This window comes from Phacochoerus africanus, chromosome 15 (genome assembly GCF_016906955.1).
Source record: "Phacochoerus africanus isolate WHEZ1 chromosome 15, ROS_Pafr_v1, whole genome shotgun sequence".
NCBI lineage: Eukaryota > Metazoa > Chordata > Mammalia > Artiodactyla > Suidae > Phacochoerus > Phacochoerus africanus.
Window position 1 is genome coordinate 59,864,288 of NC_062558.1, and position 17,593 is coordinate 59,881,880.

Genomic DNA, 17,593 nt, shown 5'->3' on the forward strand with positions numbered 1-17,593 from the left:
GTGCCAGAAGTCTGAACTTAAGTGCCTCAATGTGGACACTGAAATGAGCACTGATTACCCTATTTGACTAGGTAGCCAAACATTTTTTTCATAAGGTTTTAAACTCGGCAAGATTTCACAGGATTTAAAAATGGTTTTTTAAAAAAATCACATTTCCATCCCTTAACTGGCTCAAACGGGGCACAGGGGCTTGGATCCACACCGCTGCAACCCTTGTTTTTGTTTTTAACCATTTCAGGGCTTCTTGAAATAGAGGCTGTATTAGAGTTATGGAAAAAACAGCCTTGGAATCTGACAGTCCGATTCCTGGAGTCAATTCCAGTTCTGCGTGACCTTGGACAAGTTACTTTACTTCTTTGAATTTCCGTTTCCTCCTGGGCAAGACGACAGCAGCCAGAGCCACCTTGCAGTCCAGTGTGCGCGCCTGGAATACGCCCGGCGGGTCCCAAACAAACAGCAGCCATGTTCAGGCCGCCCCGCTCGGCACCAACCTCGCGGCTGCGCTCGCCCCGGCAGGTGTAGGCACCGCCCGGGTCGCGGGCCCCCGCCCTTCCGTCGCTCGCGGGCCGGCCCCTTGGCGTCTCCGCGCAGGGAGGCGCGGCAGCGTCCCGGGCCCGCCCCGGGCGGGGCCGGCAAGAGGCTGGGAGGGCGCCGGGACGCGGACCCGCTCCGAGGCCCAGCGCGCCGAGTGCGGGAGAGCTAAAAGCGGCTCGGCGCCGCCCGTGCCCGAGCGCGAGCGCGCGGCGGCCGCCCCCTCGGCCCTCCCCTGGCCCTGCCCCGCCCCCCGCCCTAGCGCGCCGCCCGCCCGCCGGGTCGCCGCGGGGCCGTGGTGTACGTGCAGAGCGCGCAGAGCGAGTGGCGCCCGCACGCCCTGCGCTGCTCCGCGGGCCGGGCCGGGCCGCCGGGGAGGCTGAGGCGGCGGCCAAGGCGGCCTGACTCGCGCGCCCGCGACGCAGGCCGCCCTCCCTCAGCCCGCGACGGCGATGAGGCGCTGAGGTGGCTGCCCGCGCTGCGCGGCGGGACCAGAGGACGAGGAAGCGGCCGGGCCGAGGGGCGCCGGCCTCAAGAGGCGAGGGGCGGCGGGTGCATGGCGCAGTGACGGCCCTTGCCGCTCCTCCCGCTACCCGGACCCAGGCGAGGCCGCCACCCCTCCTGCTCGGCCGCCGCCGCCGCCGCCATGGCCAATGACAGCGGCGGGCCGGGCGGGCCGAGCCCGAGCGAGCGAGACCGGCAATACTGCGAGCTGTGCGGGAAGATGGAGAACCTGCTGCGCTGTGGCCGCTGCCGCAGCTCCTTCTACTGCAGCAAGGAGCACCAGCGCCAGGACTGGAAGAAGCACAAGCTGGTGTGCCAGGGCGGCGAGGGCGCCCCCGCCCCTGGAGCGGGCCAGCAGCCGCAGCCCGGCCCCGCGCCGCTGCTCAGGAAGGCGGTGCCGCGCCGGGACAGAGTCGCTGCCGCGGAGGCCGCGGGCCCGCGGGCCGCGGGAGACGCGGCCAAGGCGAAGGCGAAGGCCAAGCCCGCTGCAGACCCCGCGGCGGCCGCGTCCCCGCCCCGCGCGGCGCCCGGCGGCGCGGGCCCGGCGGCGGCGGCGGCCGAGGCGGAGCCCGCGAAGGAGGAGCCGCCGGCTCGCTCATCACTGTACCAGGAGAAGGCGAACCTGTACCCGCCGAGCAACACGCCGGGCGAGGGGCTGAGCCACGGCGGCGGCCTGCGGCCCAACGGGCAGACGAAGCCGCTGCCAGCGCTGAAGCTGGCGCTGGAGTACATCGTGCCGTGCATGAACAAGCATGGCATCTGCGTGGTGGATGACTTCCTGGGCAAGGAGACGGGGCAGCAGATCGGCGACGAGGTGCGCGCCCTGCACGACACCGGCAAGTTCACGGACGGGCAGCTGGTCAGCCAGAAGAGCGACTCGTCCAAGGACATCCGCGGCGATAAGATCACCTGGATCGAGGGCAAGGAGCCCGGCTGCGAAACCATCGGGCTGCTCATGAGCAGCATGGACGACCTGATCCGCCACTGTAACGGCAAGCTGGGCAACTACAAAATCAATGGCCGGACGAAAGTAAGTGATGCTGGGGTGGGCGCTGGACGCCCTCGCCCGCGAGGCGGGGCGTGTGGAATGAGGCGCGGTGGTTCGTTCTGGTGCAGACCCGGGAGAGAAAGCGGGTATCACCCACCTCCCCTTGTTCACCAACTTCTCCGTCTAATTACATGGCCTTCTGGCTACACTTTGGGGCCCCTCTTTGCACTTTGCTTTTCACTCTCTTTCATTGAACTCTTAGTGGATTCTAGCCTCACTGGAGTTGCAGCTGCTCGTTGGGGTATTAGAGTAATACCTCCCCAAAGCCAAGGGCTGGTTCTGCGTCAGCCGTGGGTTTGCAGTGGCTCTTAAATTCCCTGTGGGATTTGAACCACTCATCAGACTCTACCTTACACAGTGCAAAGTCGTGTTTGGTTAAGAACCCGCCAGCTGACCACAAGAAGGTGCATTTGAAAGGAGCATTTAGGCATGTGTCCTCGTCGGATTCAGGAAGAGCTTGGCCGCTCCCCCCCTTCCCCTCCCATAGCTCTCGTCCTTCTCCGGGTCCTTCTCCGGGTCCCTACTGTTTTGAAACCCACTACAAAACGGGGGCGGGGGGGGGGGGAGAAGTATTTCCGTTTTCAGACCTCACGGTGTAGGTAGGTTACATTTTTAGCATAGGTTTCCTCTATTTGCTTTTGTTCGTGTAATTCTTCTGTTGAAAAAGAACTGTTTTGTGGCTTCCTGGAAAAAAAAAATCTTTGGAATTGTAGCAGGAGGGAAGGCTCACTCTAACGTCTCAATTTGGTGAAATCTCTTTGTTTTCTCTTTACTCTTGCAGTTTTTCCCTCACAGAGTCTTTAATTCTCCCTACTCTGATTTTCTCTCCTCAGTAGGGTAAATGATAGACTTTTTCCTTCTTTATACCCTCTTGTGGTTCTTTCCCATTTTACTCCCCAGATCTTAATCTTTTCTTTGTATCCAGCTCCACTCCCGCCCACCCTGCTCCACCCTCCTCCACCATCGATCTCTCTCTGATTTTGTGAGTTTGAGGAGATGGTTTAAGAAGCTCATCACGCGTGAGTGTTTGTACTCATACACTGACTCTTCCCAGTACTTTTGTGTGTGTCAGAACGTCTGTTGTGACTGTCATTCATTAAGTGGGACTCTCAGACTGCTCAAAAGGCATGGGCAATGAGGAAAGTTCTAAATGTGAACATTTTGTGGGGAAGATACAATGGACAGTCTAGTTTGGTTTTTTACGCATTGTGGCTGGATGAAGGCACATGTCTTAATATCACAGTCGCAAAAAAAAAATCAAATCCTTGCTTACCATTAAGCTAGGAGGAGAAAAGGGGCTGGTTAACAATCAACTTTGGGTTTTAATGAAATTTTCATTTGTGTCTATAAATATTTCCTTAATTCATCATGGATCAGATGTGAACATACTCCTGAACCCTAGAGCAGGAAAAGAAGTGGCATGAAGGAATATTAATATAGCTGTACCAAACTGACTAAAGTCTGTGTATAGTTGGGGCACAAGCTTAAGGTGAAGTCATGAAGATGATGTCTTAAACCTTCCTTGATCTGCTTTCCTTAGTTAATTTAGCTGTCCAAGTTGAGCTAAATCCTCTTCTCTTCTAGCTTCCTGTTTTTAACTGTCCTTCTCAGGGAGGGGAGGGATAGCAGTGAGCCTAGTCCTTACCATAGTGCCTTCTCATGGGGGGGCTGTGAGGAAATAGCCACCCCCTTCCTCAGGAGTGCCAGGGGCTGAAGGGTCGTGGAGGCTTTAAAGCACCTGACTACACATATCCTCATGTGAAGGAAGGAAGGATTTTACACTCTTTAGACTTGATCTCTGGCTTACATTAATTTTAGGGACACAATTTCAGGATCTATGAATGGTCTTAGGGAATCACTTTCATTGTACTGCTGGGCTGAGAGAGGTTTTGGGAATCTCGTTTGATTGTGCAATTTTAAGTATTCCTAAAAACAAAATAAAGATGATGGCAGTCAAACTACCAGCCAATATATATGGAGCAGTCCTGTGCCAGTACCAGGTTAGGCTGGATACAGGCATAATTCTACAAAGCTGGTAGTATTATTCTTATTTTACATTTGGAGAATATTTCAGCTCTGACTTGGCTAAGGTCTACTGCTTACCCCCTGGCATTCAAACTTGTCATTCATTCATCAAGCCCCAGGCTTTTTCTACTATGCTGAATATGGGTAGGATATTAACTGAGAAGATGTAGATTACTTATTACACTGTTGGAACTAAAATTTGATGTACGTATTTTGTTGATAAGGAGAGTATTAGCTTGCTGTGTGAATAATTGTGGCTTATGTTTGGGCTATATAAATTTTTTTGTTTGTTCCTTGGGCTGCCCAGTGAAATATGGAGTTCCCGGGCTAGGTATTGGATCTGAGCTGCAGTTAAGGACCGAATCCTTAACCCACTGTGTCAGGGCAGGGATTGAACCTGCGTCCCTGTGCTCCAGAGACACCACCCATCCCATTGTGCCACAGTGGAATCTCCTATATACATTTTTTTATTAGGTGACTGTACAATGTTTATTTCAGATAGAGACAGAAAGCCAGGTAGATTTATCTGCCTGGATCATGCTTATTTCATCTTAACCTTCAAGAGAGGCAGAATGTAGGTACTGTATGTGATTGCAGAGAGGGTCTTTGATGAAGGATTTTATTATCCTTGACAACATTGTAGTGATTTAAAAAGGTACTTGCGGAGTTCCTGTTGTGGTGCAGTGGAAACGAATTCAACTAGTAACCATGAGGTTTCAGGTTCGATCCCTGACCTCTCTCAATGGGTTAAGGATCTGGAGTTGTCGTGAGCTGTGGTGTAGGTCACAGACATGGCTCAGATCCTGCGTTGCTGTGGCTGTGGTGTAGGTCAGTGGCTACAGCTCCAATTAGACCCGTAGCCTGGGCACCTCCATATGCCAAGGGTGTTGCCCTAAAAAGCAAAAAAAAAAAAAGGGTATTTGCTTCACATGTGTGGTACTTTTCTCACGTAGATTTTCACAGCAACTCTGTAAAATATTTAGGTTTGTTAGTGTGTTATCCCTGTTTATAGGTTAGAAAAGTGAGCCTTAGGGCAGTTAGTTCACTTGTTGGAAATCCTGCAGCTTGCCAGGACTTAAGTTCATTTTTTCATGACCAAGATTTGATGTTCTTCATTTACATGATCTGTTCTGTATGGGCTTTTTGTATGTCAGGGCCTGATAATCAGGTGATACGTAACTGGCTGTGGCTCATTCAGTGTATGCTTTGATTTCTCCCAAGTTTCTGCTTTCAGCATGCTTATCTGGTTGCTGTTTGTCCATCTACTTTAAAAGAGGAACTACAAGGAGAGGATGAAGATAAAAGGAGAAAAACAGGAATGATAATTGTGGCCACTGATGTAACTGAGCTCCAGTTTCCATTTTCTCTGGTCCTGCTTGGGGATTCCCCCCGATTTTGCCCTTAAACTACCCTTTGATCCTTTATCTTTTCTCACACCCTTTCTTCCATCAAGAGGACTTGCAGTGATGTCCAAGGGGAAGGAATCATGGTCTGTCTGTGGTTTGTGAGGAATAGCACTGTGGGGGCCATAAGAAATCAGAGGCGCCTTTACTTAGGGGTAGAGGAAGATGAGAGCAGAGGGGTGCAGATCATGGGAAAATGCAAGACCATTCAGTTAGAATTTCTAAACCACCCTGAAGGAAAATGTTTGCCTGTTAGAATGAAAACACCGGAGTCATACATAGTTTTGGAATTTTGATTGGCGTTCCCCTGGGGCCCGGTGAGTTAAGGATCTGACATTTTCACTGCAGCAGTTTCAGGTAATTGCTGGGGTACATACAGGTTTGATGATCCGTGGCCCAGGAACTTCTGCATGCCATGGGAGTGGCTGGGGAAAAAAACAAAGGAGGAGTTCCTGTTGTAGCTTAGCTGGTTACGAACCCGACATTGTGTCTATTAGGATGTGGGTTCAGTCCCTGGCCTTGCTCACTGGGTTAAGGATCTGGTATTGCAGCAAGCTGTGGCGTAGGTCACAGATGCAACTTGGATCCCATCCCGTGTTGCTGTTGCTGTGGCATAGGCCTCAGCTGCAGCTCTCATTCAGCCCCTGGCCTGGGAATTTTCATATGCCACAGGTGCAGCCCTAAAAAGAAAATTGAAAAGGAGTGATAAAATAAGACCAAGAAGGAGCAGATTATATTCCTGATATTTTTCACCAGTCTTGCAGTTATTTGGGCAGCTCTGACTGATTATGGCTTTTAGAGAGAAAGATAGGAAGAGGGAAAACCTGAGGCTTATTACTACTGCTACAAAGTTGTGGCGCCAGTCCTCTTAGATGGTATAAGCAAAACTATTGCCGGAGTTCCCGTCGTGCCGCAGAGGAAACCAATCCAACTAGGAACCATGAGGTTGTGGGTTTGATCCCTGGCCTTGCTCAGTGGGTTAAGGATCTGGTGTTGCCATGAGCTGTGGTGTAGGCCGGCAGCTACAGCCCTGATGAGACCCCTAGCCTGGGAACCACCATATGCCGTGGGTGTGGCCCTCAAAAAGACAAAAGACAGAAAAAAAACCCCCAAAACTATCGCCAGTTTCTCTGTTCTCTTGACACCTAGGATGTACTAATTAGAAGCAGCTTGTTTAATGTTTTAGCAGATATACTAGAGTTCAAGATCAAAGTCAATTACTCTGTATTGAGAAAGGCTGAAAATATTTTAACTGCAGTAATAACAGTTTTACATAGAGCTTAACTATTTTACTATTTTATTTTTTTTTAAACTGTTTAATTTTTTATTATTTTTTTGGCCACACCCTTGGCATGTGGAAGTTCCTAGGCCAGGGATTGAACCTGTGTCACAGCAGGGACCTGGGCCACTACAGTGACAATGCCAGATATTTAACTTCTAGGCCACCAGGGAGCTCCATGTGCTTTACTATTTTAAAAGAGATGCACTTGGGAAGTTCCCGTTGTGGCTCAGTGGTTAACACATCCAACTAGCATCCATGATGATGCAGGTTCTATCCCTCAGTGGGTTAAGGATCTGGCATTGTGGTGAGCTGTGGTGTAGGTTGCAGACTCTACTCGGATCCTGCATTGCTGTGGCATAGGCCAGCAGCTACAACTCTGATTTGACCCCTAGCCTGGGAACCTCCATAGGCCACAGGTGTGGCCCTAAAAAGCAAAAAAAAAAAAAAAAAGAGAGAGAGAGAAAGATGCACTTGGACTGAAAGAACAGTGTTAATGGATTGTGACTGAACCAAGTTCAGCTTTGTAGGAAAACGTTTGTGTAATGGATTTCATTGACATGTAGTTTAACTAAGGTAACTTCTTTAATTCTAAAGGAATTTTATTTTGAATTAACTTTTTTTTTTTAATGTTTATAACTCTTCCCTTTATCCACTATCTAATGAGCCACAAAACTGTCCTGCAGGACCTTGGTCACACGGGAGGAGGACATCTGAAGGTGGAAGCCTAGTGGACTTTGTGCTGCAGTGACACCTGTGTTGGCTCTTGGATCTGCCCCCGTTTCTATGTCCTTGAGCCAGTTGCTTAATCTTCCTGAGCCTTCGTTACTCTATTTGGAAAATGGTGTTAAATGATACCTTCCTTTTCTGCCTCTCAGGATTTGCTGTGAGGAGGGCATATAATCATGCATGTAATAAAAGCACCTTTTTTGTTTTAAAACACTATGCAAAACTGTTGTCAGCTGTAACTCTTTTTTTTTTTGTCTTTTTGTCTTTTTGCCTTTTCTGCGGCCGCTCCGGCGGCATATGGAGGTTCCCAGGCTAGGGGTCGAATCGGAGCTGTAGCCGCCAGCCCACGCCAGAGCCACAGCAATTCGGGATCCGAGCCGCGTCTGCGACCCACACCACAGCTCACGGCAACGCCGGATCCTCAACCCACTGAGCAAGGCCAGGGATCGAACCCGCAACCTCATGGTTCCTAGTCAGATTTGTTAACCACTGTGCCACAACGGGAACTCCTGTAACTCTAATCATTTAAAATTTTGTCTACTTTTCTGATTTTTTTCTTTAAGAGTTCTGTGCTTTTCTTCTCCTTCTGTCTTTAATAAGCTGGGGGAAAAAAGACTTAACATGATGACCCATTTTTGACCTAACCATCTCCCCTACACACACACACACACACACACACATACACACATTTTTTAAACAGAGGATATAAGTCCCAGAGAGGTTAAGTGACTTGTTCAAGATCATAGAGCTGATTAGCGACAAAACTGACCCATGTTTGATTTCCTTCATTCTTACGTCAACAACTTGATGCTACATCTCATGAAAAAATTATGTATTCCCACTTGACACATACTGGTGTATTTTATGTCATTTTTAGGGGTGCTTGAACATTTAGGACTTGATTTCCCTCTCTGTTTTATTGATATCACTCTATAGTTTGGCTTATCTGACATTCTGGTTGAAATTTTCTTTTTTTTTAAATTTTACTTAAATTTTATGGCTGACCCATAGCTGCAACCTATGCCATAGCTATGGCAATGCTGGATCCTTTAACTCACTGTGCTGGGCCAGGGATTGAATCCACACCTTCACAGTGATCTGAGCCCCTCCAGTTGGATTCTTAATCCACTGTGCCATGGCAGGAACTCCTAAATTTTCTCCCATTCCATAATTCTGCCTTAATTTCCCTAGAAGCTCTTTTCTTTTCTTTTTTCTTTTTGAATTTTCTAGGGCTGCACCCACAGCATATGGAGGTTCCTAGGCTAGGGGTCTAATTGGAGCTGTAGCAGCCGGCCTACACCACAGCCACAGCCACACCAGATCCAAGCTTTGCAACCTACACCACAGGTCACAGCAACGCCAGATCCTTAACCCACTGAGCGAGGCCAGGGATCGAACCCGAAAACTTATGGTTCCTAGTCAGATTCCTTTCCGCTGCGCCGTGATGGAAACTCCATAATTCTGACCAGGAACCATGAGGTTGTAGGTTCGATCCCTGGCCTCACTCAGTGGGTTAAGGATCTAGCATTGCCATGAGCTGTGCTATAGGTCACAGATGCGTCTTGGATCCTGTGTTGCTGTGGCTGTGATGTAGGCTGGCAGCTGCAGCTCTGATTCAACCCCTAGCCTGGAAGCTTTCATGTGCCGCAGGTGCAGCCCTAAAAAAAAAGCAGAGGTAAATAAACAGGGTAAGGACAGAGTGACAAGGGTGGGGGAAAATTCTTTTAGATAGGGTTAGTAGAGTAATGTCATACATAGAGGCTTGAATGAAGCGAGGGGCTGGTTATTTGGATGTATGAAAGAAGAACATTCCAATAAGGGTATTAAATAGCAAGTACAGTGGCCCTGACGGGTAGCATGCTCGGTGTGCTCAGGAAACAGCCAGGAGGTCATTACCGTAGTAGTGGAGTGAGGGAGGGAGCCTGTGAGAAATAAGGTCAGTTCATGTAGGGTTTGGCCTGTAAGCCATGGCAGGAACTCTGGGCTTTACCCTGGGTGACGTGGGAGGCCATTAAGAGTTTGTTCTAGAAGATCTCTGTGGCTGCTTGTGTGTGTAGACAGGAGGGAGCAAGAATGGAAGCAGGAATGCCAGTTAGGAAGTTCTTGAAACATGGCTCACAAGAGAGTAGTAGCTGCAGACCTGTAGCGAGTGGTTGGTTCCTGGATACGTTTTGAGAATCCGATTGGTGAGATTTGCTGATGGATTAGACCAGAGGTACAAGAGAAAGGAAGGAGTCAAGAATGCCTCCAGGTTTTTGGCTCTTGTAATTGGGAGGAAATAATAATTATTTTATCTTGATCTCACTTTTCTGCTTTTCTCCTCTTGCCCCACTTTTTCTGAGTTTCCATTTTTAGCGGATTGTTGACACTTACTTCGCAGCCAAAGCCAGAAGAAAAAACTGCTGTGCTCTACTTTTCCACATTCCTTCCGATTGGCCCTGCTTGCTGCTCCTGCTGTTGACCTTAACGGCCCCATCCTTTCTTCTCCAAAGGCCTCGTGGCTTCTTTGCACAATGTGTGCTCTTCAGCTCTTCATGTTACTGCTGTGGCTCGGCTCACTACTATGGTGCAGGTTCAGTCCCTGGCCCTGGAACTTCTGCATATGGTGGGCACGGCCAAAAAAACCCCCCCAAAACACTAAAAATAGAGGGTACATACAGTTTGCTTCTTTGATTCTTAAGTGTTTAGTGTTCAACAGCTACTTAGGTGCACACCATCTTTCTACTCTTATTTGCTGCTTCTCTTTGAAATACAGCCACTATTTCAGCCTTGATGTTTTCTGCCTTATTGCTTCCCTGCTCACTCCTCCAACACATCTGTGAATCCTTTGACTAGTTTATGACCCACAGATGAAGTCTTTTTTTTTTTTTTTGTCTTTTTAGGGTCTCACCCTAAAAAGGGCATATGGAGGTTCTCAGGCTACGGGTCAAATCGGAGCTGTAGCCACCAGCCTACACTACAGCAACAGCAATGCCAGATCCGAGCCCTGTCTGTGATCTACACCACAGCTCATGACAACTCCAGATCCTAACCCACTGAGCAAAGCCAGGGATTGAACCTGAGTCCTCCTGGATGCTAGTTAGATACGTTTCTGCTGAGCCATGATGGGAACTCCCCAGTTCAAGTCTTGTATGTCCAATACCCCAGTTTCTCCCTGAACTCTGAACCTCCACTGATCAAAAACTTTGTCTTTTATTCCTGAAGTGTCTTCTCCAGAAAGTTATAAGGGCAGGGCAGCTGTTTTATACTCTTCTGTCTTACACAGAGCAACTTTTGCTGTTCTTGTTATTTATTCATTTATTTATTTTATGGCTGCACCCATGGCATATGGAAGTTCTGGGCCAGGGATTGAATCTGAGTCGAAGCTGCAACCTACACTGAAGCTTTAACGGCAGCGCCAGATGCTTTAACCCACTGTGCAGGGCCGGGGATTGAACCTTCGCCTCAGCAGTGATCTGAGCCCCTGCAGTCTGATTCTTAACCCACAGTTAAAAACTGTGGGAACTCTTGTTCTTGTTATTTATTATTCATATGTTAACACTCAGTGAATGGCCCTCAACCATCTTGCCTGTACTGCACCCCAGCTGCCCCTCTTTGTGTCCATTTTCTAAAACTGCAGTAAGCTTGCTGGAAGTTTGTGAGTGTTTTCATCCTATTGTGGTCAACTCTCCTTTCTGTGCTTACTATGCTATTTCTAGTCCCTATTTTCCAGATAAAAATAACCCAGGCCAACATGGCCTAAGCTATTTTTAACTCCGAGTACTGGGAGAAAGGTCTGAAAGTGAAATGAAGTTTTAGCCATCATCAGTGGCCTGCAGTCAGTTGATAGGTTACAGATGGAGGTAGAACCCTGCATATCAGTGGATCTCAGGGGGAGAGGGCCTTGCATGTCTTAGCCTCCTCACCCACTGGTGGGAATCCCCAGGGAACATGTATCCCTTCGAAACACAGCCACGTGATACGGAGTTCCCATCATGGCTCAGTGGAAATGAATCTAACCAGTATCCACGAGGACGCGGGTTGAATAGAGTGGGTTAAGGATCCAGTGTTGCCATGAGCTGTGGTGGAGGCCAGCAGCTGTAGCTCCAACTTGATCCCTAGCCTGGGAACTTTCATGTGCCTCGGGTTTGGCCCTAAAAATAAATAAATAAAATGCAGCTGCATGATATGCCTGATGTTGAAAGTGATCTCTTACATACTCCTCTCCACGACCTAGAAGACAGAAGTTTGTATCTAGCAAGCTGACATTGATATGCAAAGCAAAAATTTTCTAGAGCAAAATTATCATAGTTCTTAATTTGGTTATAGTATTTGGTAATTTATTCAGAATTTCAGAGAACATTACAGGTTTACGAGTTATATTTAACAAAAGAGAGCATGAGTTAAACAAGATGAGAAATACCTTTATGATCGGGAAACCTCTGGCTTTAACCACATTCAGGTATTTAATCAACTTTGGGAAGACAGGCGATGTAATTGTGGTAAAAGAGGTAGTGGGGGTGATAGGAACAGTACAGTGTAAAGGTCATTTGAATTTGGTCTTGAAATACATTCAAACATTTTATACTTAAAAAGAATTTTACTTGATAATTCTGCTTAATTTTGGTATTATGCGTTTTCATTCTGAGTGCAGTTTTTTAGTTGGAGGAAAGTAGCCTGAGATTTAATATCTACCACAGATAAGTGCAAAGAATGCTTGTGGTTTTGGGTGGTTACAACCCAGAGTATTTTGGAATCAATTTCTTTTTTTTTTTCTTTTCCAGGGCTGCACCCGTGGCATATGGAGGTTCCTAGGCTAGGCATCTAATCGGAGCTGTAGCCGCCAGCCTACACCACAGCTCACGGCAGCGCCAGATCCTTAACCCACTGAGCCATGACGGGAACTCCAAGGAATCAATTTCTTGAATAGAGGAGTTCCGGTTGTGGTGCAGCGGAATCGAGTCTGACTGGGAACGATGAGGTTGCGGGTTCGACCCCTGGCCTCACTCAGTGGGTTAAGGAATCAGCATTGCTGTGAGCTGTGGGGTAGGTCAAAGACTCAGCTGGAATCCTGTGTTGCTGTGGCTGTGGCATAGGCCATCAGCTACAGCTCCGATTGGACCCCTAGCCTGGGAACCTCCATGTGATAGCCAAAAAAAAAAAAAACTCGAATAGAGAAAATTTTGGCTAAAAATAATGTATGGTAATAAAATAGCAATAGTTTACAAGTTTTTTCAAGGTAATTGTATAAGCTCGTGGTTCCAACTAGGAGTCTAATGGTAGCCATGCATCTTCTCACCCTGAAAATGACATACGTGCAAAGTTTTGCTTATACTAAAGCCCATCCGTAGACCTTACAGTAAGAAACCCTATTATAAGAAGAGTTCTGAAAGACACAACAAAACAAAGGACAATTCTTCAGCATTTCATGCCTGTTATGGTAGAGTGAGGCTTCTGTGTTCACTCAGTTGCTATTCTTGCCCCATGTCCACAGAACTATGCTTTGAGTTTTCCCCACATGATAAAAGTCAGTTTAAGTCATGGAGGCCTAGGTAAAGGATATACATTATAATTTAAATCTAGTGGTATATATGTACACTAGTGGTATATATATAACACATATACACTAGTGGTGTATATGTATTATATATATATGTGTATATATATGGTATATATGTATATGGTATGTACAGTCTGGCTTGTACAATGAAGCGAAACAAAGTGAACTGGTCTGTACCAGGGTGGAAACCTTGACCTTAGGGAGACCATCTCCCAGAGGGTGTACTTCTCCAGGCATGTCTGCTCGATTATCGATTATCGAGGCTTTAGAATTCTCTCTCTCTCTCTTTTTTTTGGTCTTTTTAGGGCTGCACCCACAGCATATGGAAATTCTCAGGCCAGGGGTAGAATTGGAGCTGTAGTCACCAGCCTACGCCACAGCCACAGCCACAAGCAGCGCCAGATGCCAGCTGAATCTGTGAACTACACACAGCTCAGGGCAACGCTGGATCCTTTAACCCACTGAGCAAGGCCAGGGATCAAACTAGCATCCTCATGGATGCTGGTTGAGTTCATTAGCACTGAGCCACAATGGGAACTCGCTTAGAATTCTTGATATGCAGTTTTGCTGTGAAAAACTGGGAGCCTTATCAGCCTAATGATTAACTCTGGGTTGGGATTCTTTCTTTCCGTCCTCCCCTTTATACTGTCTTGTTTCCTGCTCCCACTGCATAGCTTCATGTGTATTTTGCTTTTTTTTCTTTTAAACTCGTAACTGGCATTTCAGTAAAAGTAATCTGAATTTAAAAAAATAATAATAACCTTGGGGGTTCCCAAGGCTCAGCAGAAACGAATCAGACTAGTATCCGTGAGGACACAGGTTCGATCCCTGGCCTCACTCAGTGGGTTAAGGATCTGGTGTTGCCGTGAGCTGTGGATGTGGCCCAGATCTGGCATCGCTGTGGCTGTGACGTAGGCCAGCGGCTAAGGCTCCAATTTGACCCCTAGCCTGGGAACCTCCATATGCTGTGGGTGCGGCCCTAAAAAAAATACAAAAATAAAGCTAAAAACCTTGGTAATTATAGGCCACCAGGACTGGGGGTGGGGAGGCAGGAAAGGAGTACCCTTGTAATAAAGATGAAACTAGAATTCATATTGGTTGGTCTTGTCTTTATTAAAAATAGTTCGTATAATTGTTACTTTCCAAGGCTCTCTCGATAATTTTGGCAGAAAATATCTTTAAACTGCAAGAATAATTTGTTCAAATTGCTTGTTTTCAGGAAATGTTCTTTGATGTTGCATAATAACTATAAGGTTCTTCTCTAATGTGTACTTAAGATTCTTGCAGGCATTCTTAGAATGGGCTAGGGAAAGGGAAAGCAGTAGGGTAAGGGGTGATTGACACGTGCCAGGAATAGGATCAGCTCACAGTGCAGGAACCTTGTCTTCTGCCTCTCTCGGCCCTGAGCAAGTCACTTAGCACCTCCTGCCTCTCCATCTCTGAAATGGGAATGATGTTGACCTAATCAACAAGGAATGTTGAAAATCAGTTATTGTAAGAAGGCTTTTTAAAATGTGATTGTATTTTTAGCTCTCCAGGGTGCCTTTTCAGATTGCTAGAGCTTGGCCTTGGCTGTCCTTAACTCTGAACCTTTGCTCCCATTCATTGTGTGGTTAACCTTAGCATCATACATTATAGTTCAGTTTTAGATGGAGAATTCTTCACTTGCTTTTAATGGGATACGAGAACCTTATTTTTAATTAAAAGGAGTCTGTTGTTGCTTAGGCAGTTGGCATATAGCCTTGGCACTGTGAAAAAAGGAACCTGTCAGTTGATTAGGGCACCTTGAACTGAATTTCAGAAGTTGTGTTACATCATGGGTAATGAAATTACTCACTCTGGGGGACACCTTGACCAAGGATCTCTCTCTCCTGCTTTCCCCCTCAGCACAGTGATGTCAAATGGCAATAAATATTTAATTTATAATCATTGATTTAATTATTTAAGGTGCATTTTAAAAATTGAAATCCTTAGGTGATAATTTATTTATTTATTTATTTGTCTTTTTGACATTTCTTGGGCCACTCCCTTGGCATATGGAGGTTCCCAGGCTAGGGGTCGAATTGGAGCTGTAGCCACCGGCCTACACCAGAGCCACAGCAACGTGGGATCCGAGCCGTATCTGTGACCTACACCATAGCTCACAGCAAAGCTGGATCCCTAACCCACTGAGCAAGGCCAGGGATCAAACCCACAACCTCATGGTTCCTAGTCGGATTTGTTAACCACAGAGCCACATGGGAACCCCCTTAGGTGATAATTTAAAGAACTAGTCATGCATACAAATGAGGTAGTACTATAAAGTAATTCACACAGATGAGTTTATGCTTATAATTTTTTATTGATGTGAGCATAGATTAGATTGATTTTCAATTTGTTGATAGTACTTATACACCATATAGTTTGCAAGGTCATAGACTTAAAACAAAATCTCAAGAGAAGTTAATTCTTCCTTTCCTAAAATAGTGGGTGTGTGGAGTTAGCTATTTTTCAGTCATGCTTTATGTCTGTTTTACCCTTAATATCATCTTGTTGCTATTATTGTTTTGTAGAATTACTTTGGTGTCTGCACTGTTGAACTTGACTCATAATAGTAATTGTGCTCCTAGTGAAAAACGCCTTTTAAGAAGCTCATGTTGTCATTGATTTAAGAAATTACTTGTAAGTTCCACCTTTTTTCTTAAAATTGATCATTTTTAACAGTTGAAACATGAAACCAGTAAGATAATGAACTACTTTACTTATATATTATAGCAAGTAGCTTTTTTATGTTGACACTGGACAGAATTATTTTGGTAGTTTACAAAGAAAATAAAGCTGGAGCTCCCATCATGGGGTAGCGGAAACGAATCCAACCAGGACCCATGAGGTTGTGGGTTCGATCCCTGGCCTTGCTCAGTGGGTTAAGGATCTGGCATTGCTGTGACCTGTGGTGTAGGTTGCAGACAAAGCTTGGATCTGGTGTTGCTGTTGCTGTGGCGTAGGCCTGCTGCTACAGCTCCAATTAGACCCCTAGCCTAGGAACCTCCATATGCCACGGGTGTGGCTCTAAAAAGACAAAAGACAAAAAAAAATAATAATAAAAAATAAAGCTTATTTGAAAATAAAGAATTAGGAGGATAGTGAAGTTAAACTACTTATGTCCATATCTGTATTTTTCTTAAAGAGATATATGTTGTCTAGTATTACAAAAGAGTAATTGCTTTGAATTATGTAATATGTTAATGAACTTAATATGGCTTAAATACTTGGTAGTTTTAGTGCTTGCTGTCTTTCCACTTTGGGAATTCCATGTATATCTTAACTGTAGAGGTCTTACATATGGAAGAGAGATTGCTGCTTTGTGACGTTATATAAATATATGGTAATAAATACTGGTAATAAAAACAATACAGTGCTTCAAAATACATGAAGCCAAAACAGACAGAATAGAGGCAATAGACAAATTAAAAATTATAGGAGATTTCAGTACTTCATTCCAGTAATTGTTAGAACCAGAGACAGAAAATCAACAAGGGTGTAAAGAAGATTTGAACACTGTCAGTCAAATTGATCCGTTGAACATTCCTTGAAATAACAGAATAAAATACACTATTCGCAAGCATACTTTGGGCATTCACCAGGACAGACCCTATTCTGAGCTATGAAACAGGTCCCAATGGACTTGAAAACACTGAAATCATTTAGAGGCTGTTCTAAGACTATAGTGCAATTAAATTAGAAATAAATAATCGGAAGAAATCTTGCAAATCCAATGTATGTGGAAATCGAAAAACACATTCCTAAGTATTGTATAAATCAAAGGCTGTAGAGATCAATGGACAGGAATAAAAATCCAGAAATAGACCCACACTCAAAACATCAATTTTTTTTTTTTTTGGTGTGTTTGTTTTAAAAGACACTAAGGTAATTCAGTACAGGATAGTTTTGTTCTTTTTTGTTTTGTTTTGTTTTTTGCTTTTTAGTGCCACACCTATGGCATATGGACATTCCCAGGCTAGGGCTCCTATCCAATTTACAGCTGCTGGCCACAGCCACAACCACAGCCACACCAGATCCGAGTCACATCTTCAGCCTACATCACAGCTCACGGCATTGCCAGATCCCTGACCCACTGAGCGAGGCCAGGGGTCGAACCTGCATCCTTGTGGATACTAGCTGGATTCATTTCCTCTGCGCCACAACAGGAACTCCGACTATAAAAAGATTAAAGAAAAAAAAGTGTTCTAACTCACACAGCTGGGAACTTAGAGAGCCAGGGCACAAACCAGGACAGGCTGATTCCAGACCTTGACCTCGTAGGTAAGACAGGTGAAGTTTGTTCCTGTCTGTGCTCATTTTGGGGGAGTATTATATTTGTTTTTAGTTCTCCTACTTGATCTTACTCTGTGCATTACAGTAATCTCTTAATTTTAAAACATTGGGGATCAACCAAGTATTTATCAAATGACTCTCTTTCCTTACTGAAATAATTTCAGAAATGCACTATTGGAATGTTTAATTTCAACATAGACAGTCATACAAAGAAAATTACC

At 45.9% G+C, this 17,593-nt stretch overlaps 1 protein-coding gene across 4 annotated transcripts in view; it reads left to right on the top strand.

Annotated features, from left to right (window-relative positions):
• Positions 1-832: 832 nt before the first annotated feature.
• Positions 833-17,593, top strand: part of EGLN1 (egl-9 family hypoxia inducible factor 1) — a 56,034-nt gene continuing 39,273 nt past the window's right edge. For all 4 annotated transcript variants that reach the window (XM_047759700.1, XM_047759702.1, XM_047759701.1 and 1 more), the window contains exon 1: positions 833-2,065. In XM_047759700.1, coding sequence (XP_047615656.1) covers positions 1,178-2,065 — 888 coding nt within the window. In that variant the 5' untranslated portion in view covers positions 833-1,177. The remainder of the gene's footprint in view (positions 2,066-17,593) is intronic.